The sequence below is a fragment of the Acipenser ruthenus genome, chromosome 8 (genome assembly GCF_902713425.1).
Source record: "Acipenser ruthenus chromosome 8, fAciRut3.2 maternal haplotype, whole genome shotgun sequence".
In the NCBI taxonomy this organism is placed as follows: domain Eukaryota; kingdom Metazoa; phylum Chordata; class Actinopteri; order Acipenseriformes; family Acipenseridae; genus Acipenser; species Acipenser ruthenus.
This window is the reverse complement of record NC_081196.1, coordinates 1,824,116-1,848,877: the sequence shown is the minus strand read 5'-3', so window position 1 is coordinate 1,848,877 and position 24,762 is coordinate 1,824,116. Positions and strand designations below refer to the sequence as shown.

General features: G+C 42.9%; 1 protein-coding gene across 5 annotated transcripts in view; it reads left to right on the top strand.

Annotated features, from left to right (window-relative positions):
• The window catches only part of LOC117962654 (phospholipid-transporting ATPase IB-like), a 140,106-nt gene extending 118,387 nt beyond the window's left edge, over window positions 1-21,719 (top strand). For 4 of the 5 annotated variants that reach the window (XM_059027992.1, XM_059027994.1, XM_059027993.1 and 1 more), the window contains 4 exons: window positions 10,653-10,741; window positions 11,386-11,490; window positions 19,614-19,705; window positions 20,674-21,719. In XM_059027992.1, coding sequence (XP_058883975.1) covers window positions 10,653-10,741; window positions 11,386-11,490; window positions 19,614-19,705; window positions 20,674-20,771 — 384 coding nt within the window. In that variant the 3' untranslated portion in view covers window positions 20,772-21,719. Of the gene's footprint in view, window positions 1-10,652; window positions 10,742-11,385; window positions 11,491-13,109; window positions 13,143-19,613; window positions 19,706-20,673 lie in introns of all 5 variants that reach the window. The other variant, XR_009329304.1, reaches the window with a different exon arrangement.
• The last annotated feature ends 3,043 nt before the right edge of the window (window positions 21,720-24,762 follow it).

The following is a 24,762-nucleotide window of genomic DNA, read 5'->3' as shown; positions in this document are numbered from 1 at the left end:
CCCGCTGGTGGTTAAATTGAGCTTGCAATCGCAGGGAGAGCTGGGGATTGAAGGCAGCAGTTCAGCCAGTCTTGTGGGGACTCATTGTTAAATATTGTCAGGAAGGTGCCCAAACGAACACCCAGGGAGGGTGAATCTCCTCGGGCCATCCCCAAGCAGGGACCTCTAAGCCTTTTCCAGTCGTCGTGTCCCATTCTTCCCGGATTGATGGACACAGTGCTGTCTGACAGACAGGCTCTAATTGCTGCACTGTGGCTGGCTGGACCAGTTCTGAGAAGAGAGAGAGAGAAACGGGAGCTGCTGCCGTCGGTGGGCTGGTGGACAACACAGGCTGAGTTCAATTCCTCTCATTAATTCAATTTGTGTCAGGAATGTGTGTAAATAAACCCTGGCAGCTGCTGTGGCTCTCCTTTCTGCGGCTCTCTGGCAAGAATGCAAGGGCAGCCGAATGTAAACTCCCTCGCACTCTCTCGCTCTCTTTCTCTGTCTCTGTCTTGCCATCTCTCTCAGAGGAGCAGGCTGCAGGCAATGTAGATGGATTTCTTTTTTTTTTTTAGAAAAGAGATACAGATATGATTAGAACAAATGCTGGAGGCTCGGTGCAGTACTATATTTGGCTATTTTATACACAGCAATTATTAGTCCGATTTGTCTATTTTCAGGCAAAAACTGAGCCAGAAAACTGCTTATTATTCCCCTGCTAGGTGGAGGTGGACGCAAATATAACAACTTTACAGTTTTGCTTATATCTGGAGCGACGCTTGTCCTAATTGTGACAAAACTGGCCTGAGACCACCTTTAAGTTATTGAATGGGTCCTATCAGCAGGTGCCAGTGAGCAATGTAGTAGAATAATTAGGACATGGGATGCAACAGTATGTACAGCGTGATTAAAAAGTAAGTTCATCACATCAATGATATGGGGCGTTGATGTGGTAAACTTAAGCTGCATCCACACTGGACGCGAGCTAAGTCGCCGAATGTCAATCCACACCAGACACAACTTGGAAATGATCCAAAAGACTGTAAATAAATACATGACTTCCTGGATGAAACTTCAGGAAGAACTGAAACTTACTGTCTTGATACCTTTAACGGAGCTCAAGCAACACATTGACATCTGTGTAGCTGAGACATGCTTTTGTTTGTAGTGGCTGTGCTCATTTAAACACATTGAAAGTACCCAGGTTACCTGCCTGTAATGTAAATAATGCTGAAGTGCAGAGGCCCTGCTGCTGAATGCTGCATAGGTGTGGTGCAGCCAGCCTCCAGGGCAACATTCTTTTTGCATTGTTCTAACGATGGACTAATCTGCAGAGGCAACTCATCCATGATTGCAAGCACTCAAGCTCTTAAGAAACAATCTGATGGGTTCCTAGACCAGGAGGGTGCTCTTTATCGAGCTCCAAGGTTGCCATGGCAAATGCTCCAGCCAATTGTGACCTATAAAAACTGGGCCTGGAGGAGTGGATCATGCACTTTGCAGCACAATCCACGCAGTTAATGAACCTGGGTTGTGTGGCAGACAGGTGCAAGTGTCTCATTATATGTGGGAACCGCAACAAATTAATTTGTAGTGTTGGGTGCAGCTCCTGTATCCATAGGAGCACTGCAAAACTCAGACCATTGACATTTCTCATCTGCAGTTTCAGAGCCTGGCTGTGAACTGGTGAGCTATCAGGCACTTTCACATGTTTACATTCACAGCTCACAAAAAGCAATCAGAAAATCTGTGGGGCTGTTTTGCAATTTTTTTGTGGATGTCTTGCAAAAATATGTCAACAGTTTGCAGCGTTTGTAGTACTGTAGCTTGTAGTGCAAATAAAAAAAAAAGTAGTCCTTTGTTTGCCATTTGTCGACATCGGTGTGTACCGGTACATTTAAATCCTGGTATGTTTATGTTTAAAGATAAAAAAAAAAGAATCCAACCCCACAAATATCTGCTGTAAGCAACACCGGGGGGGGGGGGGGGGGGGGCTGGGGATAATCCTTTTCAATTTAGTGTTGAGATCCGGTTTAATCTGCCTCTTATAAGGCAGTCAGGGGTAAAAAAAAAAAAAAAAAACAGCCAGATTAAAGTAATACCGCTGCATTTACACTAGTAGATAAAGTGGGTGTAACGTGATATAAAAAAGACTTTCAGGTCGCCAGCAGGGGCAAGTTGAATCCTAATCTGCCTTTTCCATGTGGTAAAAGAAGTGAAGCATCTGTTTGCAGACGTTCCCCAAATCTATCTTTTCTAACCCTGCAGCCTCTCTGCACCCTTGGGTTTAGCAGAGTCCTGACGGGATGCTTAAACTAATACAGAGAGCGTTAAGATCCCTCCTATCTCTAGTGTCATGCCTGCTTGAGAGTGGTTCTTTTCTCTGGTGCTGGGGGCAGGGGGAAGGTGGAAGGGGGGGCTGAGGGCTGAGTAGATGCCTTGCCTGGGGAGACTTGGGGATATCAGGATACCAGTTCAGCTAAAGTCTGCTTCAGAACGAAGCAGCGAGACCCAGGGGACCTCGTAGCTACTTCGCGATGCAGCAACTGCAGAGGTGTCTCTGTAAACCAGTCTGGTTCCATGGGAGAGGGAAGAGGATCTAGTGAAGTCCAGTCCAGGTCTTTGGTCCAACCAGGTCCTAAGTGAGTTTATTGAACCTGCTAAGAGTCAGTTGACTAATTTAGAATCTGATTGGAACATAAACCCGAAATTGAATAGTTCTCAAGGGCCAGAGTTGTGCACCATTGGTATGGGGGAACCCTAAACCAAGCTCCTTTCACTACATGTTAACTCACTCTTCTCAGCTCTAACAAATTCCTGGATATCATTATTATGGCCAAGAAGAACATTTATGAAAGTGCCTTGCGATGCTTTGAGCAAAGCAAGAGCTGCACAAAACCAATGCCTTCTTCAGCTATCACTGACCCATTGCTGTGCCACAATCTGTAAAATATAAAGACACTGAGCGTATACATTTTAAGGGACTCACTTTGCAGTACATGCACTCAGGAGTATGTTTATTCATTTGTATTGATGGAAATATCATGGAGGTGGTACTATAGTACGTGTGGGTTTGAGAATCAGCCCCTTCATATTAGACTTCAATTATCTGAATAATTACCAGCCACAGAAATAACCTTTAACTACAAGGAAAGGATAATAAGAGAGACCCATAGAACACGCCAACTCAGCATTCTTGGGTTTATTCTGCAGTTAAAAATAGCCCGATAATATCCTCTGACCTGACTTTACCTCTGGGTGTTTACAGGCTATTACATTCAGAAAATGCCCCCGCACATTTTAATATAATGTTGTTTATCCAGGTTACTGAATCAAACCCACATGCAACGAGAGACCCCGAACTGAAAAAGTGACGCCTCCTTCAACACTGTCTGGGCCAGCATCTGTTCTGAACAAAGATGATTGTAGCTAAAAAAACTGTTTTAGTTAAGAAATAGTTTCTGCAGAGCGGTCCCACAATGCCGTTCACCTCATTAGCATAGGAGAATGGAGCAGGCTCTTTAATTACTGCTGCAGGGTCGCTGGGACCCAAGCTGTTTGCTTCATTAAACCCTCCTGGCGCTACAGCGCAGCACACTCTGAAAGAATCCCTGGCTCCCTTCACAGTCCTATCGAAATTAGCATCTCACTCCCGTCCCGGGGCCCCAGCAGACAAAAAATAGGAGAAGAAGAAGAAGAAGAAAAAAAGAAGATGCTAATTGGCTAGACCCGCTCAGGAACAATATGCCTTGCCAGTGTGACAAAGGCGCTAATGTTTCATTCAGCGTGCAGATGAATCCTCTAAAAGGCCCTTTCTCTTTGCTCCAAATTATCATGCTAGACGAGGCAATGGAATAATTGACCTTGGGCGGCCGCAGGAGCGGGGTGTTCAATTAGGAATGACGCCGGGGCTGCCCGGAGGTCACAGGTAATCTGAAAGGTGGTTTTCACAAAGGGGCTTCGAACATCAATATCTCAGGCAGGGGCCCACACACTCCCCAGTCCCAGTGCCAACCAAAAGCAGCTAGCAATGTCCTAGAACGGAAAACATTCTTTTTGTCAGTCTGTCTGATTCACGTCACATCAGCTGTCTGTGTTCTTTCTTTCGGGGGAGGCAGTGAGACATGTGTTGCAGCTTATCGACATGGGAGTTGTTGAGGTGATGGATGTGTGGTCCAGTGCTGCAGGAAAGCTAGACGTGTGTGTGTGTGCTAAATGTTGATGCATTTCTGTGTAACATTCTGTGCAAATGCTGAGAAACAAATGCTGGTTGCAGAGGTTGTTGTTTTGTCATACGTGTTCTTGCTGCTTTGTTCCATACCTTGGGGAAAGTTCATGCAACAGTAAGACTCCTGTGGGTAATGGTTGCATACCAGAAAACGAATGTTTGATATGTTGCTAATTTTACCCATCCTTTAAATACGTGCCTTTATTTTATTAAAGAGTCTCTGCCAACTCTTTAGTAAGTTTTTGTGTCATTTTTACAATAGTTAATGTATAATAGATGATCAGTTCATTGGCCTGTTTGGTCTGCAGCATTGAGATGCTTCATTATAATTGTTAAGATCAAACGTTGAAGTTCCTTATAGCTGGAGGTGATGAGGAGTTTTTTAAGTGTTACCATCAGTAGAATAAGGTACTAACTTATCAGTGTTTAAAGCGTGGCTGTACCATTAGATCTCCTGGAATTATTATAAAACGCAGCGTCTTTCTTAAGTATGCAGAAGAAAGGGTTAGATGTTGAAATCAGTGCATGTACAGCAAGGACTAAAAGGTTTAATCTCAGTACAGTTTGATACATTAAACTGTTATTACTTGGGTATTACAGGCCAGGTTTTTATCACTTCTTTGTTGATTTGTATACCAGGAAGGCAGCACAACTAGTGATCACTATACATATGCAATACTATACATGTTACTCTGATGATAATAGAAATATACTGATGTAAATATATTAATACTTATTTTCTTAAAATCCAGAACTTCAAAATGCAATTTCAAGCAGCTTAAAATCAGTAGCAAATGTTTAAACCCAAGAACCCCTGGCTTTTGGGGTTCCTTCGAGACAGACAGCTGCAAAGCCTTCGCTGAAAGATGAGTAAAGGAAGAATGTTTAGACTGTTCCGTGTCAAATCTCGATTTCTCACACATTTCAATTTCTGAAGGTGTAGCAGAATGACCCAGAACAGGCCATGGCTTTGGCTCCAGTGCAGCCAGTCGTTTTTAAGCAATGGCTTGCCTGGTGTACTCTACCAGCACACATGCTGAGCAGGTTCAGTCCACAGTGCATCACATCCCCATGAGGAACTGCTTATAATATACTGTGTGGACCCTTTTCCATTGCAGGCAGACTGTTCAACCTTGTGGAAGTTGGGGTGTGACCTCCAGAACCCACTATAGCAACACATGTTTGAGAGGTTGTTTTTGTTCACTACTGTATCAAGTGGTCCATTTCAGCAGAACCTCGCTGACTGAAAAAACAGGGCAATGCATTTTAATGAAATATTCCCAAACCTCACTCCTCATTTGTTTAAATCTCACTCAGTTGACAGTTCTGACCTTTCTGCTCTGTGTGATTGGTGACTGGTTCTGAAATGATGCTGCTGTGTGTGATTGGTGACTGGTTCTGAAATGATGCTGCTGTGTGTGATTGGTGACTGGTTCTGAAATGATGCTGCTGTGAGTGATTGGTGACTGGTTCTGAAATGATGCTGCTGTGTGTGATTGGTGACTGGTTCTGAAATGATGCTGCTGTGTGTGATTGGTGACTGGTTCTGAAATGATGCTGCTGTGTGTGATTGTCATCTGCATTTTAGAAACAAAGGATATGATGATTGTGAATTGCGAATTCAGAGTAGCCGTAAAGTACACTAATGCAGATGAATGTATAGCTATTAGATGCACGTATATCTATATCCTTGTTAAAGATAAATAAGTAGTAACTTCCCTGAGCAGTTGTGCCTCAGTTCAGTTAAAATGAGCGCCTGCTGTCTGTGTGCCAGAGACTTTGGGTACTGAATTATATTAACACTAATTTGGAATATAATACTAGAGTACAGAGAATTATATAGCTTGCACTGTTAACACCTGAACTAATTACCCAACTCACTGACACCAACTGAACATAAATATTAGATACAAAAACAAGTTAGTTTGTAGTCAACAGAGTCTAATTATGAGCAGGAAATCCAAGTCAGATTTTTTGAATAACTGGGACAAATACCGCAGCCTGACTTCTTCATCAAGACCGAGCTTTAGAGGTACCCGAAACGTTTTGTAAAAGTATCGACCCACCCCAGGCATTCAGTAAATCGAGTCATGAACGTGTTTCAAAACAAGAAAAGCTGAAGGTTTACAGCCTCGGTATGGCAGTAAAAATGTCAGCACCCCGGAGGAGAGGAAAATAATCTTGTAATCGGCTTGTAAAAAACAATGCGGAAGTGAATGGCCATAGATTGGTGCTCAGTTATAAAGGTGAGGGAAGGACAGCGTTTCCTGTTTTGAAATCTGCACGTTAATGAATGGATTTATTGAATAGCTGCCGGAAAGTGATTCCGAGCATGAGTAACGAGAGCACAGATCCAGTGAGTAGAGGTTGCTGCAAATAGGTTGTAACAAAATAAAAAAAAAATACAAAATGATAATCATAATATTTCATTTGTACATTTAAACCCCAGTATTTCCTGTACTCAGCCAGTTGTAATGAAGTGTGCTCTTTACCCTTCCCTCTTCAAGGAGAATGCACAGATTTAATAGCGGTTTTCTGAGCAGCAGTCGAAAGGAAGCACAGTTGCTTTTCCTCATAAATAAATTGAAACTGATTAGCTGGAGGAGCAGGGAGAGGGAGATCTGGTTCTTCCTAAGAGACTGGCATTGTCAATCAGAAGCTGAAACACGCACACACACACACACACACACACACACACACCCCTCACTGCAGCCCCTGTCTCTGCATGACAGTCGGCAGGCAGGTGCTTCCTGAGATTGAAATTGCTGAGCCCTCTGACACGCCCTCGCTCTGTTTACTCATCTGTCTGCCCACGCTGACAGCATAGCATTTGCTCATTCCCACAGTTGGCCTGTGCCGGACACATAGCAGATGTGGGGGATTATGGGGAGGGACCGAGGGGCTTCTAGACCCCTGTCTGCAGGACTGCCTGAATCTGCTGTGGAAGCAATCCACTCAGGCACTGCGGGCAACACTAGCAGCTACCTGGGCTGGAGAATATTAATGAGAATCCTCATGGTGCTGGGGAGTGGCCTGGTGGCTCAGTAGATTGCATATGGGAATTGTTTTAGACAAAGAGACCTACGCTCTTTAACTGCTGTGCTGTAGGTGGGATAGGGGGAGGGGATCTTAACATACTGTAACTCAATTTCCCAAATCTGAGAGAAACTTTTTTTTTGCATTTTAGCTACGGTGGCTGCTGGATTGTATTACATTAAAATGGCAAACAAGCTTTACCGTGCTGTATTGCAGTTTATCATGTACCAAAATCACATGTCTTGCGCTCTCTTCTGTTTTGTTGAACTTTGCCCAGACAAGTTGTACTGCTACCCCCACCTTCTTGGACGCAGGCATCTACTTCAGGGTTACGAGTCACAACTGGAAAATCAGTTTCCCTTCCTGATTGCTCTCATTCATGAACTTGCGTGGCCCGGGTCCTCTTTGCAAATCCCGGTGGACAGTAATAGCGGGAATACCACTTCATAATCACATTCTGCCAATGCACAAGCCAAAACAATATCCTACCAAAAAACAAATCTCATTCCCACGTTTGCAAGATTTTTCTTTTGCATAAAACAAACATTCATATATTTGACTCTGGGCAAAATCACCCAGATGCCTGTGACCAGAGCCAGCTATCTGACTGTGACCTCCTAATCTCGTCCCTAACTCCTCAGAGATCTGAACATCAGACCTCCCCTGAACAGATCATCCACACACAGTAATAACCTGAACAGATCATCCCCCACACAGTAATAACCTGAACAGATCATCCCCACACACAGTAATAACCTGAACAGATCATCCCCACACACAGTAATAACCTGAACAGATCATCCCCCACACAGTAATAACCTGAACAGATCATCCCCACACACAGTAATAACCTGAACAGATCATCCCCACACACAGTAATAACCTGAACAGATCATCCCCACACACAGTAATAACCTGAACAGATCATCCACACGCAGTAATAACCTGAACAGATCATCCCCACACAGTAATAACCTGAACAGATCATCCACACACACAGTAATAACCTGAACAGATCATCCCCACACACAGTAATAACATGAACAAATCATCCCCACACAGTAATAACCTGAAAAGATCATCCACACACAGTAATAACATGATACTCTGCTCCTGAGTGCTGAGGTTCCCTGTTTTAGTTCTTCCTGGTGTAACGGGCAGTGTTGTGTGATACATTGCAGTTTCGGATTCTGTCCTGTCCCGTCGATGAGATGAGATCAGGTTAGGGGCTCTAAAACCACGAATGCAGAGGAGCCCGGCTCTACACAGGGATGCGCTGCTGTAGAAGCAAGGGGCTGCTTGTTGCCATTATAAACATGTATTTTTAGATTAGTCTTACTGATAAAGAGCCGTATTGAGTTCCAGATTTGTGTATTCCTTAAAACTGGTATACTGCACCATGATAAAAGCTTGCCAAAGTCTTGTGAAGCATAGTAAACGCTATAGTGAAATGGTGGTTAATCATGGTACAGCATGGTAAAAGCATGGTAAACTGCTAAATGAATGTGCAAACACACTGTGATAAACTTTTCTTGTATATCCTTTTCATTGCTGTTGCTTTTCTTCCTTTATAAGCTGTGTGTAGCTCGTGCTGAAGGTTTATATCTCCCCTGTTCCTGGAAGCAGTACTGAGCAGCTCTATAGACAGACTTGTATACAGTTCACACCACTGTAGGGTATAGGCCCTGTTTCACACGTGCGGATTCTGTGCAGTTTTATTGAGAAGACCTCTCCTTTAATGTTGTACTAAGAGGCAAAACAGGAAGGAATTAAGGAATTCAGCCCAGCGTTTGCAAGAGGATGTTTATTTGTTATGTTTATTAGACCCTCAGGATTGTTTGGTAAAGCCAGCCCTGTGTTAAAGAACAACTCCCCTTACTCTAGTTATGTTAACCACAAAAGAAAAACAGCCTGATTCACAAACCTTTCATTTCGAATGGTTTTCTAAGAACTCATTTCGATGGATCAAATAAAGTTTGGTCTCTTCTAGAGTGTCGTTAAAGAAAGCGACATCAGTCTAGAGCAGTTTTGTGAATATTAAACTCTATTTACAGTTTTAAAAACCCATTCTTTAAATATACAAGAGAGAAAGATTTATGAATCTAGCTCCAGTTTAATACCCTAGAGAGAGTGGGGGATTGAAATGCAGCTGATCTTCAGCCTTGTATTATTCCTGTGTTAAGATCTGTTAAGATCATTAGATCCCCTGTCTGCCCCCCTGTCCATTCAGAATCTATAAGAAATGAGCTTCTTGAAGACATCATCTATGTGAGTTCATTGACCATATCTTAGTCCACTAGCCTGGGGATCCATAAACTGTTTACCACACCCCTGACACCCTGCCAAGCCTTGCAATGATTTAACACTGAACAACTGATTTATATGTCCCGGGACACCTGCCCCGCGGCAGGGGGGCTGGAGGAGGAGACGGCTCGCCTCCAAAAAAAGGCTCCAGCGTGTCTCTGCCAATCGCTGACCAAAAATAAACAGGGGCCGAGCTGAGGCTGCTGCCACCATCACAGAAAAGATTCAGAGTTTCAATTGCCAGCTGCATCCGCGGATAAATAGAAGAAGCATCAGCACTGAAACACCTGCACATGCATAAGCGTGTACTCCAGCAGGACGAAACAACAGAGAAGCAAGAGGAAAACAGAAGCTGCAATGCGGTTAAAAACAAATGCATGTCAGCCAGGCGGAGGACACAGTGCTGGCTCCAGTAAGCAAACGGATGATTACCAAAATACAGGAATGTATTCAATGCACTGCTCTTCTAAGCCTAGAGCTTAACCGATCACTCTGCATTTTATCTGGTGCCCAGAATAGACCATTTTAGTTGTGGAGCATAACATAAGAAAAGAAGAACATTTATGAACGAGAAGTCAAGTCTTAAAGGATCCCAATGGCTAGGTAACCCATTCCACTCCCTCACCCCTTTCAGTGCAAAGAAGTGCCTTGAGTCCCGGAAAAACACTGGAAATGGTTACTCATTTCACGTTGACATGACCCCTTGAAAATTAAAAATAAAAATTCCTACAAAAAGTGGCAGCAAATTGCTACATTTCTATTGGAGGATTGTACATGCTTGCGAGATTTAAAACGAGATTACAATGTAATACGGAGCATTGTTCTTGCTCACGAGACTTAAAGCTATATTACAGTTCGATAGGGTTGATTTACACGCTCGTGGAATTTAAAACACAATTGCAAATTGTGACACACAGAAACCCCAGATGAATGTGCCTGTGACCATAAGGATTTCATTGTGGAAGAAAGCAAAGGAAAGAAGGTACACGTGTGCAAGCACTGTCAAGTTACTATACATATTGTGACAGAAAACAAAAGCGCAGAAGCAGAGTGTGGCTCGCTGCTGTGCAGATGTGTTGATCTTATACTTCCTGTCCTGCAGGCCGGGAAGGTGGTGAGATGCTGGAGTTTCTGGCTGGGCCTGATTTTGGTGCCCACATTATGCCTGATCAAAGAAGTGGCCTGGACAGCGTGAGTACAGAAAATAATAATAATAATAATAATAATAATAATAATAATAATAATAATAATAATAATAATAAATAAAAAATTGCAAAGTGTTTCTGTGTGTGGATCAATTCTATGTATTGCTGTCTGTCTTCCAAGAAAGAAAAAAAAGAATTACAGCAGTGCAGTCTTTTATGGTCCAAACCTGGGGCTACAGCTAATGGCCAAAGGCTTTGCACCACCCTGTAGAACTGGTTTTGCTTCAGAAAGTCGAATGAAACCAGCTGAATAATGTTACACTAACACATTGAATTACATACCTCTTTGTAGTTTTCCATATACAGTACTTAATGAAAAACTGACAGAAATTGAATGTGGTATTTCGAAATCTAACATGAAGCACTGTACTACTGTTATGGCTTCCAGTAGACTTTTGCAATATCATTTTGTAGTTTAATTGATTACTTGATTTTAAATAAATAATACATTATATGTTCACATAGTTGTTTTTTTTTAAATTATGTCTCAATCCTCAAATTCTAGGTGATGCAAAACCTTTATCCAAGCTGTACGGTGAGGTAGAAATGTGTGGGAAGGGTATGAGATAATGCTGCTCTGATGTAAGAACCCATGGTTAGCAACCCTGTACACCCCCCTCTCCCCCCCAGGGTCAGACACACCTACTGCAAGTCACTGCTGGAGGAGGTGCAAGAGCTGGAGGCGAGGGCACAGGACCCCGGCACCGCTGTGCTCCGAGACATCAACGGGAGGAGGTAAGAGAAGTGTCCCTGTGAGCCGTCGAGCAAACAGGTCCCCCCAACGACTCTGACTAAAGCAGTTTACTGTGGAGAATTCATAAAGAGTGCTGTTAAAAACACACACACTCACACACACACACACACACACAGTTATATACTTACACACACACACACTCACACACTCACAGACACACACACACAGTTATATACTCACACACACACACTCGCGCTCACTCAGACGCTCTGTTTTTTTACGAGCTGCTAACAGCGGTCCAGAAGCGATTGTACCAGGAATCCAGATAGGTGTAGGTGTACATCTGGAGTCAGGTTGGGTTTGGCTGATGCCTGTCGCTCGACACGCTCTTTTGAATGAGGCAGGAGGCTGCTGCTGTATTGTACAATTGCAGTGATGATTGTACAGGTGCCTCTCAAATCAAATCAAACGCTGGAGGGTGATCACAAAGATCTGGAATGCAGTACATCCCTTTCCCTCATGGAAGCCAGTCCTGATGATTCCGAGGCTGTAGATACACGGCAGTGTGCTTTTTATTGCACAATACTACAGCCCGCAGCACATCCACACTCGCTGGAATATAAATACAAAGAAATGTGGGAATATGTTTGCCTAGTGCCCTACAGTTTACCCATGTGGCTGTCAGAAACGCTTTTTGCGTTCTTTCACTGATCAAAACCTATTAAGACACTGTTACGCTAACAGGGTATCTAATTGGATCTAATTGGGGAAAAAAAGGTTTGATATGAGTTTGCCTTTCCAATGCACTGATGCAGTCCTCTATCAATGACTCTAGACTTCACCAACCCCTTAATTACAGGATGTGACGGCTGTATTGTGTGACTTGCAGCTTTAAGACATGTTCCTGGGGGAATGTTCTCTGTGATTTCATCGTTCAGAAAGGATAAGGGTTGAGTACTTGCATTGTTGCCACCGAGTAGCTGGCACTCTTGTGTAATTCTCCACAGTAAAGTCTCATACGAACTAGCCTAAAGACATCTGTTGATTGTTACTGAATATGACGCACTGCCAAATATAATTTCAACCCACCTGAATATCTCTGAAAATGTTTTTAAAAATTAAACGTATTTGTATTACAGTTGTCATTTTAGAAATCAGATCTTTTTTTATAACAGGATGAAATACAACATTCTTGACAACAAAAACAATGGTGAAAGAATGTTTTTAATAAATGCAGTGATCGTTGAACAGATGCACTGTACAGAACTCATGTATTTGTTGCACACTTCAGTTCAGTTGTGGGTGAACTTTGTTCTGTATATATCTTGCTCAGTAGTTTCTCGAAGATTTCTGTCCCTAATTTGTATGTATTGTTGTAAACAATTTCAGGAAAAGGACCCCTCCATTATCTAGAATTAAAAAAGTAAAGCACAAAAAAGAAAAAGAAAACCCTAAAGGTATCAGCTGATTTTGATGTGCCTGGCTTGGACTGACTTTGAAGTGAATCGCTCCCCCTGTGTGTTTGCCTTTCCACTGACCGAGAATATCACGGCCGTTAAACCTGTCTTTTATTTCATCCTTCTTCTTTATTTAGATTTTCAAAACATTTCTATTTCCGTGTCATGTTTTCATTTCTTTTCATCTACGTTCTTCTGTGCAGATTGACTTGATGGTGGAAATGCATGGAGATCATGTAAGGACAGTAGCTTTGGCTACTCTCTCTCTCTCTCTCTCTCTCTCTCTCTCTCTCTCTCTCATTGTGTCTCCTCCCCCCATTTCTCACCTCTATCCGCTGTTTAGCAATCTCTCCTAACAGTTTACTCGTATTGTCCTGCTCTTCCTAGCAGCTCCCAGATTATGTGGGTGTTGTGAGGGCTGTGAGGTAGACAATGGTGGTGTGGTTCTCTAGAGACTGTTGTGTTGTGGTTATTGTTGTGTGCTCCCCCACAAGAACAGACAGCTGTGCCGAATGCCCTTCTCCCCCCCTCACACCTTGTTAACACCTGCATGTTGGGGAGCGTTCGAAATTGAAATAGTGATGAAAGCCTCCTAATAGCCCAGTAGCACAGCTGAAACGTGACTTTGAAAACCTACTCGGTACAGTGTGGCTGCTTTAGAATCATACCGATCCTTGTGACAAATTGCTACTTTACAAGAAAAAGAGGCAGGTTTCTGGTTTCTCTTTTTTTTTTTTATTTAGTCGTTGATAATGGTTTTTACCCCGGTTTTCTCACCAATTTGGAATGCCCAATTATTATTTTTATCCCGGTTCACCGCTGCAACCCCCCGGCGACTCGGGAAACGTAGGCTGAAACACGCGTCCTCCGAAACGTGTTCCTGCCAATCCGTCATTTTTCGAACTGCGGATCCTCAGTGAAAACACTAGACCTACAGTGCCAGAGGACAACACAGATCTGAATGCTCCACTGCAGACCCGCAGGCACCCTATCAGCCACAGGGGTCGCTGGTGCGCGGTGAACCGTGGATTGGCCTGCCGACCTAAGCCATCCTTACCCAGGTGGCGCTCGGCCAATGGTGCGCTGCCCCCTGGGAACCCCCGGTCACGGTCGGCAATTTGGTTCAACAAAAAAAAAAGTATTTTAAAGTTGTTTTTTTTCTGAAAGGTCTTTGCTACTTAGAGTGTCTTACTCAGTTACTCACTACAAAACATTCCGGGGGAGGGGGTCTGTACGGAAGAGCTTTTGATAAAAAATGATGCATAGCAAAAAAAAGGTAGGAAAACCTTACAAACCCTATATTTTGAGGACATAGGCCATGTCCCTGTAATGTTTAAGCATACATTATTATTGTGGGGATCCCCATGCCCCTCTAGATTTTAGAATAGTACATCTGCACTATATTGTTAATGCAAAGTCCTCATGAACACCATAAAAAAAACAGGTCTGTGTGTCTCTGTTTGCATGTCTGTGTGTCTCTGTGTGTGTTTATCTGTGTGTGTGTCTATCTGTGTGTGTGTGTGTCTGTGTGTGTGTGTTTGCGTTTCTGTGTATATGTCTGTGTGTCTCTATCTGTGTGTGTGTGTTTGCGTGCCTGTGTGTCTCTATCTGTGAGTGTGTGTGTCTCTGTGTGTGTGTGTGTGTTTGCGTGCCTGTGTGTCTCTATCTGTGTGTGTTCACTCTCTCCGCCCCTGTGGGTTCCTGCCAGGTAATCCTGCAGGGAGCAGTGCTGGTTTGAGTTGCACAGAGACTGTCTGTGGTCATGCAAATAAAGTCCATTTGTTTCTAATTACAGCAATTAGTCACCCTATAACAAGGTAAACAGATAACTTCTTGTTAGGTGAGTCTTTCATGACATAGTGACATACAGCAGTGGACTTAGTTGACTTCCATCCTTTTACACTGTATTTACCTAATTACTTAACTTGTATATTTTCTTAACCCTGTAGCACCAAACTGAGTTTTTTTTTTTTATTTAGGGACTTGTAAGTCTCAACTTGTTTGGAATTGGTGTTTTGTATTTTTTTATTTTCAACGCGTCACTGTTTTTGTGCTCAAACATTAAATAGGTTTGTGTTTAAACACTAACACGACATCATTTGTTTTTGCATCATGACTTCAACCTCTACAAAGACCTACTGAACCGTTGTACAGCCCTGATGTAATTGCATATCAGATTCACCTTGTGGACTTGGTTTTGAAACGGCCCATCTGCTGCGTAGCTCATAAGTGCTGTGGCCAGCCATCAGTAGAGGTCAGCCTGACCCGAGAGGAGCGACCCCCAGCCATGACCTCCCTGCTGCTGTGTCACAGCCAGTGCTGAATGAGGAAGAAGCATATTTTTTTTTGATTTTTTTATCCGTCCTCTTATGAGATAGCCATGCATGAAAGGGTTAATCTCGGGTTGAAGACTCAAGTTTTAAACGAGTACCCTTGTGGAGGTGGACGACTGTCCCCAGGGTAATTGAACCCAACTGGAGTGGATTCTAATTTTAAATAAAGCTGATTGAGGAGGAATGAGACTTGATCTCATTGTTTCTGCAATAAATGAGCCAAGAAGAGCCACCAGAAGAATCTGCCTATTTCTGTTCTGTTTCTGTGATGGTTTGAATGAGGAAACACCCCAGTTCCTTATATTTACAGAAAGGGATTCCGAGGTAAACATTTATAATGACCATCTGACAAACACAATGCATCCCTTTGTGCTGTAATAATTTGTAATTAACATCAGGAGACATAAGGAGAAGTTTGTATCACAGTTTTCAAAGCCAGTGGCCTTTGGAAGCGGAGCTCTTCTGATGGCCTATTAGGACATCATGCAAATTCTCTTAGACACATGTACCCACAATGCTGTTCTCCACTAGTGAGGACCCGGAGGTTCAGCTTTGGTCCTCGGCAGTGCCGGTGGTGGAACCCGTTAGAAAATGTTCCAAACGGTTTGCGCTAATGACTGGTTAATTGCAGCTGTGCCTTTGAATGCCTGTAATCCCCTTTGTCACAACTGAGATCTGAAACGCTGCTTATGGGTTTAATTCCCTCTTTGATGGCAGGGTCGCTAACTCGTCACTTCTGTGTCAGTACAAGCTAAATGGCAGAAACCATTACAAATCACTGCAGCCCCCGTTAGAAACGATTCAACCAGTGTGAGTTAAAGGCAACACTTCAATCACCATACATAAATAATGCACTTGCATGAAAACCGAAAGAACATTTGGTTGCAGATTTCAGTCACGCGAGTTGTCAAGAGTGCAGCATTGTAACACAGGTGATGTAAAAACATCTAAAAATTATTTGCTTTAAAGATTCCTCCTGTACGAAAAGTAACACAAGCTACAACATCATTTAGCAACCTCAGAACTTTCGTGTATCAATCAGGAAGCTCCATTGCAGGGCGCTAGAAGGAAAATAAAATAGCAAAAGACAAAGGCTCTGTTTACCAGTGTGGGATCGCAATGAAACACTGATTTTCAGAGCATTAACTTGGTAGCTGACCTCGTGTGTATGGTAGCGCTCAGATAGCAGAAGGTAATGCCTGCTATTCTAATCAGGGTACTATTGCCATGCCAGAACATCAGGGCTGTATACATCCCATTACTGAGCACCAGATTCACAGTGATGACAATTACGAGACCCTGGGAAGTTAATAGGAGTGATAACTGATTTATGAGACGTTCATTGAAGATTTATTCTAAAAACGAGGTGTCACCTGGCGTTCTGACAATGCAGGGCTGGCTGGCACTGAATGGAAATGAATGTATTAATTAACAGCCCACTGAGGTTCACCGTGCAACTTCCTCCCCTTCCTCTCACCCGTGGATAGAAAAAACACACAGGTTTGAAGAGAATATGTGTACAGCCCATAGTTAATACCAACAGGAATAACAGCACGGTTTTATTAGCTTCAAATAAATTCACACCTGCGCACAGTACTGTAAAGGATTTCAACCGATATTCCTGGCCCTTTGCAGAGCAGAGAGCAGAGAGATAAAGATGTGTAGCACAACATTGCATATTTCAAAGAGTCACAGGGACAAAGAAATGGGTTCATGTTATCATTATTATTATTATTATTATTATTATTAGGAAATTAAGCAAAGTGGTGGTTCTGGCAGGGAACTCACTGTAACCTTTGAACAAATCACATAAACATCAAGCATATGCGCTTCCAATACAAGATCAAATTCATTCTAATAGCTAATATCTTATTTGTCCTTCAATAAACAACGTCAGAGTTCACCTCCTCCTCCCCCAGCCTCCACCTGCTTTTTGGCTTCGTCTAACTGGGGAGGGCAGCTATCCTGCCCCCCTGCCCATGGCTTCCTTATGGTCAGCCTCTCCACTTATCTGCAAGCTCATTTATGGGCAGGGGTACCTCGAGAGGCGAGGCCAAACAATGTAGTGTAAAATATGTATAATGTTGTAGTGTTGTCTCTAGTCTATGTTTTAATAAATAGTCTACGGTATGAGTTTCCTGACAGACCAATTCAAATAGAAGCTATAATAAGGATGTGGGATTGACATGAGAAGGGCGCACAGCACAGATGCTTTGACCTGGATTCTCTTTCCCTGGGAGACTGGTCTGTCCCTCTGATACTGACGCTAGACTGCCTGCAAGGCTGGGAAGACAGAGCCCTTCCACAAAATACCCAGATGCTTCAATGTTTCAATTGCATCCGCAGCTATTACACACTCAATAGTGTTGAGCTGCTGTTTCAATTATACCTATTGTAGACACTCTGCACCCCTGTGAACAGCAGACCCTCCTTATAAACACGACACTGATCGCTTGACAGCCCTGCTTCATTAGCAGAACATGCAAAACTAATGGCTTCTGATGCTGTGCTTTCTTTGACCTCATTGGCAAGCGGCTTTTTACAATTTTATACCGGAATTTAAAATAAATGACGTCGTTCTTCAATAATTTTTATATCTGTGCAACATTATTAAAGAGAGGAGCATTAAAATTCTGCCTTTTATGGCTAGAGAAGCCAAATTGATTTTACATGGAGTTGATATTTTCTAAAAGGGCAATGATAAGTTTTCTAAATGTGAAAAAATAAATATAATTAAAAAAAAAAAAAAAAAAAACAAACATATGGGGCTCCCTGCTATTAATAAATGAACGTATTTGAAAATGGCATTGTCACCAACATTGTGACAGAATCTTGCTTTCCCTGAATTAGAAGCACACACACACACACACACACACACAGTTTCAGTGATGTGTGCAGAGTAGCGATTGTGCTTTCCTGCACTGGTGGAGATTACAGACACTGGGAGCGCATCAGCATTAATAGTGACAGACAGCCCTGCTTTCTTAAGAGCAGCTATTCCTGCTCGTCCACAGGGACCAGTTATAATATCTCACCTTCATCCTAACTGAATCACAGCAGCACTGGGCGGCCCCTTTAGCTGGTTCCAGCCAATTAAAGGCTTATGGAAGAGTGTTTTGGGTTAGGATGACACCCATTGTCTGCCAGAATAATTAGAGCTAATTAGTGCTCAGCAGGTTCATCTTTTTTTAATTAGTCGTACAAGGCAGGCAGCAGGACCTTGTAACCAGCCCTGAATTATTCTGTTTGTTTTGATGCTTCTCATTTGAATTTGCAAACACTTTCCAGATGTTTAGTGCCACTGCAAGGGGGTTGGTTTGGTCAGGGGACAGAGAGACGAGGTCCTTTGCAGTGAATGTGCTGTCCGTGTGTGAGGGGACAGAGAGACGAGGTCCTTTGCAGTGAATGTGCTGTCCGTGTGTGAGGAGACAGAGAGACAAGGTCCTTTGCAGTGAATGTGCTGTCAGTGTGTGAGGGGACAGAGAGACGAGGTCCTTTGCAGTGAATGTGCTGTCAGTGTGTGAGGGGACAGAGAGACGAGGTCCTTTGCAGTGAATGTGCTGTCAGTGTGTGAGGGGACAGAGAGACGAGGTCCTTTGCAGTGAATGTGCTGTCAAATTTTACGACTACTATACCACTGAGTGTATAAGTAACAAGCTCAGGTGTGTCGAGTAAAACCAGGAATGGATCAAACTGCTATGCAATGGGAGTCTTCTCTCCATCCCTGCATTGTATGTCACACCAGGGGTCAGGCATCTTCAGACCGTACACAATGCTTAATAGCCCAGTTTCTTTTAGATAAAGCTGGTATTGATTGAGAGGTACAGCATAGTAAATAATGCCGGTGTTCTTAATGTTAAAAGTGCCTCGTCACATTTGACCTATTAGATTTTGTAAGTCATGGGCAGCATGTGTGTGTGCTGTGGATGTGCCTGGAATGTAATCCTTTGTAATCTGCAACTGTTACTTCTTGCCCCGGAGTCTTTTTACCAACCTATTTAGAACCCTTAAGCTCCGGTTCTACAGTGTCGGGGCTTTTATTAATTAATTAATTTATTTATTTAGGTCGACAGTGATTACAGCTATTCCTTTGAAAGGAGCAGGAGAAAAACAAAATGTTTTCACCCCATAAAAAAAAAAGTTACAAAAAGTTAGACGGATTCAAATCAAATCAATTCTGTACATTCTAATCCCTTTCCAATCTACTGTCTACCTTCCTGTCAGCTTACTCTGGGGTAGACCTGATGGAAAGTGGGATTCCAGTTCGTATCCTAAGTGATTTACCCACAGATCTGCGCGTGCTCGTCCTCAAGGTAGCACTGTGGAAGAAGAACAGGGTAATGACTGTGTGTTGCATTCTTTCTCTTTCCCCAGTCTCAACGAGCATGCCCACCTGCTAGCCCGAGTCTTTAAGAAAACGCCTTCTAACCTTGCCCGCTCCAACTCGGTCCAGCAAACCGTGTCTTGTAAGTATGTCAAGCCCGGAGTTGCGGTAAACATGTGATTTCAATGAACAGCTTACCGGATGGTAACAGAAGAGTTTCACGTAGTTGTCATTCCCCAAGTGTGTAGCGGGGCAGGATACATGGCACCTGGATTATTTCTCTGTTCTGTTGGTGATATTCAATGAGACCTTCATGAAGCGCCCTATACATGTTTTAAGTGACAGGTTCACACAGTGTCGTATTTGGTAGTGTGTCTGGAGGTTGCATTGGACAGTCCTATACAACAGCGCAGTACCACGAGTTATAAAGCAGAGCTGCATGTTTCATTGGACAGTCCCATATAAATATTACTAATATATTAAATATTTCAAATCCCCCTATTCTTTGTGTAGGAACCCTAACAACGTTCCCCACTTGAAAAGAAAGAAATCTGTCCACATCTCCAGTCATGTTATTTATTTTGACTACATACACTACCCCTTGAGAGGTTTGCAGTGCACTTTGAGTAAAGCTGTTACACAGATGGGGCACCTCAGCCCAGAGCACCAGACAATGTGTGTATCTGTTTGCATGGGGGAGGGGTAATCCATGAAGTCCTACCCTCTGATTTCCCTCAACAAGTCAGCCACCCACCACCCACCTTATAAACACACACTGACAACAACAACAAAAAACAAACCTCTTCTCATTGCATGCATCGAATGCATTCCATTCCTGGGGAGCTTGATTGACAGCTAGCTATAAAGGTGTAGTAAATCCAATAACACTGAGATTCATTCTTTAAAAAATGTTTGCATTAAAAAAACAACCAGCTTTAGAATCTAGATTGTATTGACTGGCCCACAACATAAACCTGATATAAAGATCTGCCATTTTCCAGCTCAATCAAATAGACCCCAGGTGGTCTTTAGTAAGTGAGCCGACCCTGCCTTCTCGTGGCCTGTGCCAGTGAGCTGATTCTCTCTTCTCTCTGCTCTCCCGGGTTCCAGATGGGTATGCATTCTCTCAAGAGGAGGACGGTGTGGTGTCTCAGTCCCAAGTCGTCCGATCATACGACACGACCAGACGGAGGCCTGAAGTGGAATAACAGCACAACATCGCCTCTCCCTCCAGCCCAGGACCCCGCTGGAGAGTCCTTGTTATTGCAGCTCGTCAGACTGCAAACCAAGAAGAAAGAAAGAAAGAAAGAAAGAAAGAAAGAAAGAAAGAAAGAAAGAAAGAAAGAAAGACGCGCACCGCCAAACAGACTGGAAAGCTGGTTTCCGTGGCCTTAGCCAACTTGTGGAATATTTATTAAAACTCCTCACTCAGACCTCAAAGGCTTTACTGTTGTGGCCGGATCCCTTACTGGTCCTGTTCGAGTGTCGTCTGGTGATTTTGTTGGACCAGCGAGCATCGCTTTTCTTTTACCTCATTTCTCTGACCGGATCTGTGTGCAATGAAGTCTGAGGCATTACATTCAAAGAGTTCTGCCATCGAAGAGTCATCAGTCAACCCCCAGCACCCCTCCAAAAATAAATGTAGTTTCTTCACAGTGAAGGGGGGTGGGTCTGTGTTACATACAGAGCTATGTCAAGAGTTTTATTAAGAAGTAAGCCATCCTCTGCATGCATGCGAAACGCTTTGAAAGTAATCCCCCTTCTTCAAGATGTTCTGGAGATTGCTGGTTCCCCGCATGTTTTGCCAGAGCCACTGGCCCGGTACAGTACAGTGCATGTGAAATGATTTTAGCTTGGTATGTCAGTGCTCTAGAAGCCACAATGCTGAAGAACCCACTCCCGGTGCCAATGTGCCGAGGGCTCTGGGTGTCACTTGTGCTGGCTGTTTGATTGCTCTGGTGAGCAGATCGGAGAGAATGACCCCCCCCCCCCCCTCCTTCTCAGGCTAAGCTTTCATTGCAGACACTGGTTGAACTGGGGTGATTCCCACTGTTACCTCTGCTTCAGCCCAGTTCTTTGTCTGTTGTGGCTTGGTCACAAATTGCTCGCAATTGCTGTGGAATATTGTTTAAGTTCAATAAAGTTGTTAAAAAGCCTGATAGTGTTAGTTTTCATACTTGGTCAAATCTCACTGCTACAGTAGTGGGTACAGTCAGTACAGTACAGAAGTTGTTCATGATCTCATTTTACCTGTTAACTCAGAGTGGAATGCCCTCCAGGACCGTGATTGGATGCCCCTGGGCTGGGATAGATTAATCCCTCCCGTTTGTTACAGAACAACTGGCCCAACTGAAGGGAAACCCTGGCAAGTTGTGACCCTGCAAGAACAGTAGCCTTGTGGAAACCCCTTTTACAATTCGACCCAAGAAAAGCTGTGATAATAGTCTGTGAATACTGAGTTTGGCAAGCACAGAGCTGATGCTCCTCAAACAGATCTGGTCATTAACCTTTTTATTGCTATGATTTCTGTGGTTATAGGCTTGGCTGTTCCAAGCAGTCAGCCAAACACAGCAGACCCTGCACGGAGTCACTGACAACAAACGATACATAACAAGAGCTTCTGTCCTCTTGATTTACGTCAAGTAGATTAGATCAAATAAAATCAACTCTTCTGTTTTTCCTTTATAAAGCAACCAGTTTGCACTGGTGCTTCAGAAATACACCTAGCAATGCCTCCTGAATCAAAGGCTTTTTCCGAAAGCGTTTCCAAAGTTTTAGTGTGAAATTTCCAGCTCCAGCTTGTAGAGAGTGGGTTCTTAATTTTTCTTATTTTAATAATAAACCCAACATCCCTGGAAATACTTAACTCAGAAGAACTTCAAACGTTTGTCGAGAGTGTGTGCTCTATTTGTTTATACAGCAGTTATATAATATTCCACAGAAAGGCAATGCATCTCCATTCAGGGGTTTATTTTATAACAGTCCACAGAAACGCAATGTATCTCCATTCAGGGCTTTATTTTATAATATTCCACAGAAAGGCAATGCATCTCCATTCAGGGCTCTATTTTATAACAGTCCACAGAAAGGCAATGCATCTCCATTCAGGGCTCTATTTTATTATAATATGCTTCACCAGTATAAAAAAGGTCCTCTGAGCTTCACTTTCAAGGAACTTCTCTGGTTGGATGAACCCCATCACAAAGCAGCCCCCGACTGTGTGTGTGTGTGTGTGTGTGTGTGTGTGTGTGTGTGTGTGTGTGTGTGTCTATATATATATATATATTATAAAAAAAATAACAGATGGGCCTCTTCAGTGAGTTACAGGAAAACAATTCCATCTCGGGTTCCTGTGACATCACAGAAACCCTGGATGGAATTATTTTCCTGTAACTCACTGAAGCCCATCTATTTTATATATATATATATATATATATATATATATATATATATATATATATATACAGCAGTGTGCAAATGTATTAGAATACCTCAAGATTTCTCATTTATATCCTTTATATATCCACCTGCATAAAAAACCTCTGGGTGTGAGAATTTCAATTTCCGCTCAGTAATCAGTGATATAGAAACAATAGGCACTCTTGTATGAAAATGTTTGACCACTTTGTGCTTTAATTAGGCATCTTAAACAACTTCTAAAAAGTCTCATGCATTTAACCATTTGTGGCTCTGTGTTCCTTTTCTCTTACTATTTTAAATGAATTGCATGTGTGGCCTAGTAAAGTCATCCATTAAATTAGACAACTTGCCTATTTTGTACATTTTCCCAGATTCCAGATGTTCCAGTGGTTTAAATCCAAACTACAGAAGCAATGGGGTGCTATAATAAATATGTATACTGCAGATGTATGCCAAATATTTTCTCTCCAGAGGTTGTGCAAGGAAAGTAGTATCACATTTATAATCCTCTTACCCTGTCTGGGGAGTGACAAGTTGTTTTTGTATTGTGCTTTTTTTTTGTAGTGTTAAATAAATGTTCCTATTTTGACATTACAAAAAAAAATACATAAATAAATGAAGTTAAAGTTCAAGCAAAACACACAAAAAGACAGCTAAGTGCCACACAAAGACAGTGATCATCCGTCTTCTTAAATGCCTTGTGTGTTTTGTATCCTGTTTTCGCTAAGTTTGTAGTGAGCGGGACCTCTACTGATGGGAGCATCCTGTGGTTAATGCACTCCTGAAGACCTGTTCATGAACCCTACTCAATCAGCTGTCACTTTCTTGCATGTATAAAAGCATTCCTCAGAACATGTATACTGTATGCATGTGATAAAGGCTATGCTGCCTGGCATAGAGGCTATGTGGTATCAACAGCGTGCTATCAAAAGAGATGTTGAACAATGGGGATAGAGCTAACAAAGCAGCGCCATAAACCTAACCTGTCGTGTGCAGTTTGGAAAGAAACACACATTTCACAGCATGTAAAAAAAAACTATTTCTGGTGCTATAGTACTGTAACTTAAAGAAAGCACTCTCTCAATGCCGCCTTTCCTGTGAATAACCAACCGGCTGCTTCCCTGTAATGACTGACGTGCTTTTCAGCCAGTGTCATCCCGGAGAGACTGCAGCAATGAAATGACCTCGGAAGTGATACTGAACTGAAAGTAAGCCATGTAAAATGACACATCAGACTTGTTTGTTCTTTGACAGTATGGAGTGGCGGGGTACTGAAATTGACTCTGTAGCAATGTCTGGCTTTATAGAAATGGTATTTAAACAAAGTCACCAATACTACATGGTAAACAGGAGGCGGCTGCAGTAAATATTGAGAATGCATTAGCGGTCTTAGGAGCTTTCTGTACGCTTGAAGACGTCATTGTAAGACGATCTGGTATGCTTTGCACTGTACGTACGGCGCAAGCCATTTGCGTTGGAACAAGGTGCAGCAATAGTTTTAAACACAACTTCAGAAAAGGTACAGTTCAAGTCTGACCTCCCTACACTTTCGAGGCGACTGTTTTCGTTTCTGTTTTTTTTCGCCCGAGCTGAACGTGCTTGACAGGTTCCCAAGGAACTGAGCGTCGAGAATCCACTCTCTCTCAGAGCAACCGAGAGGGAGGCAGGCTGACAACCCTGAACTGTGACAGCTCAAAACGGACAGCTTGTCAACCCAACGGGGTCTCTGTCTGCAATAAGGTCAGGCAGCAAGCAGATGTTTATATGCCATTACCGACG